Source organism: Aptenodytes forsteri, unplaced genomic scaffold (genome assembly GCF_000699145.1).
Source record: "Aptenodytes forsteri isolate BGI_AS27 unplaced genomic scaffold, ASM69914v1 Scaffold15, whole genome shotgun sequence".
Classification (NCBI taxonomy): domain Eukaryota; kingdom Metazoa; phylum Chordata; class Aves; order Sphenisciformes; family Spheniscidae; genus Aptenodytes; species Aptenodytes forsteri.
This window is the reverse complement of record NW_008795129.1, coordinates 1,648,516-1,649,362: the sequence shown is the minus strand read 5'-3', so window position 1 is coordinate 1,649,362 and position 847 is coordinate 1,648,516. Positions and strand designations below refer to the sequence as shown.

Sequence of the window (847 nt, the reverse complement as noted above, 5' to 3'; positions counted from 1 at the left end):
TCCCTGCAAAAGCGAGGTTGTTTGGCGCTCGGAGCGCTGCTTAGTTGCGTGGCCGGATCGCGACCCCAGAGCGGGTCGTTTCCTTCCACTCACCCCTCCTCTCTCTCTCTCTCAAAAAAAAAAAAAAAAAGGCTAAAAAGAGCACAAATAAGAAGTTAATTTACACGAGAATTAGAAATCAGCCCAGTAAACATGGAAACAATAACCAGAAGCGGTTCCTCGCACTAACTCTAGATCAAAAGAAGCCCATTTCCTGGTGTAAGTGCATTTCAAAGCGCAGGAAAGTGCCGAGGGAGGCCGGCGGAGCCGCCATGCACAGCGAGCGCCCGGGCGGGGAGCGGAGGGCGAGCCGGGGGGCCGGGGGCCGAGGTCCTTACCTCGATGGGGCTGACGGGCGTGGAGGGTAAAGGCTGCAGGTATTCGGGGTGTAAAATGTGTCCAGTCCGCGCCGTGAGCATTTTCAAGACTTTGATGGGAAGGCGGTTGGCTTGGCGTAGCGGGTCCGAGGGGGGGACGGCGTGGAAGCAGGGCTTGGCGGCGGCGCTGCCGGTGCCGGTGTTTTTCTGCCCGTTCGGCCCGGCGAGGTCGGCGGCGCTGCGGCGGGGGCTGCCTCCGGGCTCGCTGAGGCTGCTGCTGCGCTTACTACTTCTTATAGCAGAAAGCGAGGGCGATGTGATCATGACCCAAAACCGGCGCTGCGGCGGGGGCTGCCTCCGGGCTCGCTGAGGCTGCTGCTGCGCTTACTACTTCTTATAGCAGAAAGCGAGGGCGATGTGATCATGACCCAAAACCTTGCATGAAAACTGGGGCAAGTGGCGCCGCTCGCACTCGGAAACGCTCGCCCGCC

At 60.1% G+C, this 847-nt stretch overlaps 1 protein-coding gene across 1 annotated transcript in view; it reads right to left on the bottom strand.

The window, feature by feature from the left end:
• ZNF503 (zinc finger protein 503) overlaps positions 1-680 on the bottom strand; it is a 3,409-nt gene extending 2,729 nt beyond the window's left edge. The window contains exon 1 of the mRNA XM_009277975.1: positions 378-680. Within this exon, the coding sequence (XP_009276250.1) occupies positions 378-680 (303 nt within the window). The remainder of the gene's footprint in view (positions 1-377) is intronic.
• Between the last annotated feature and the right edge of the window lie 167 nt (positions 681-847).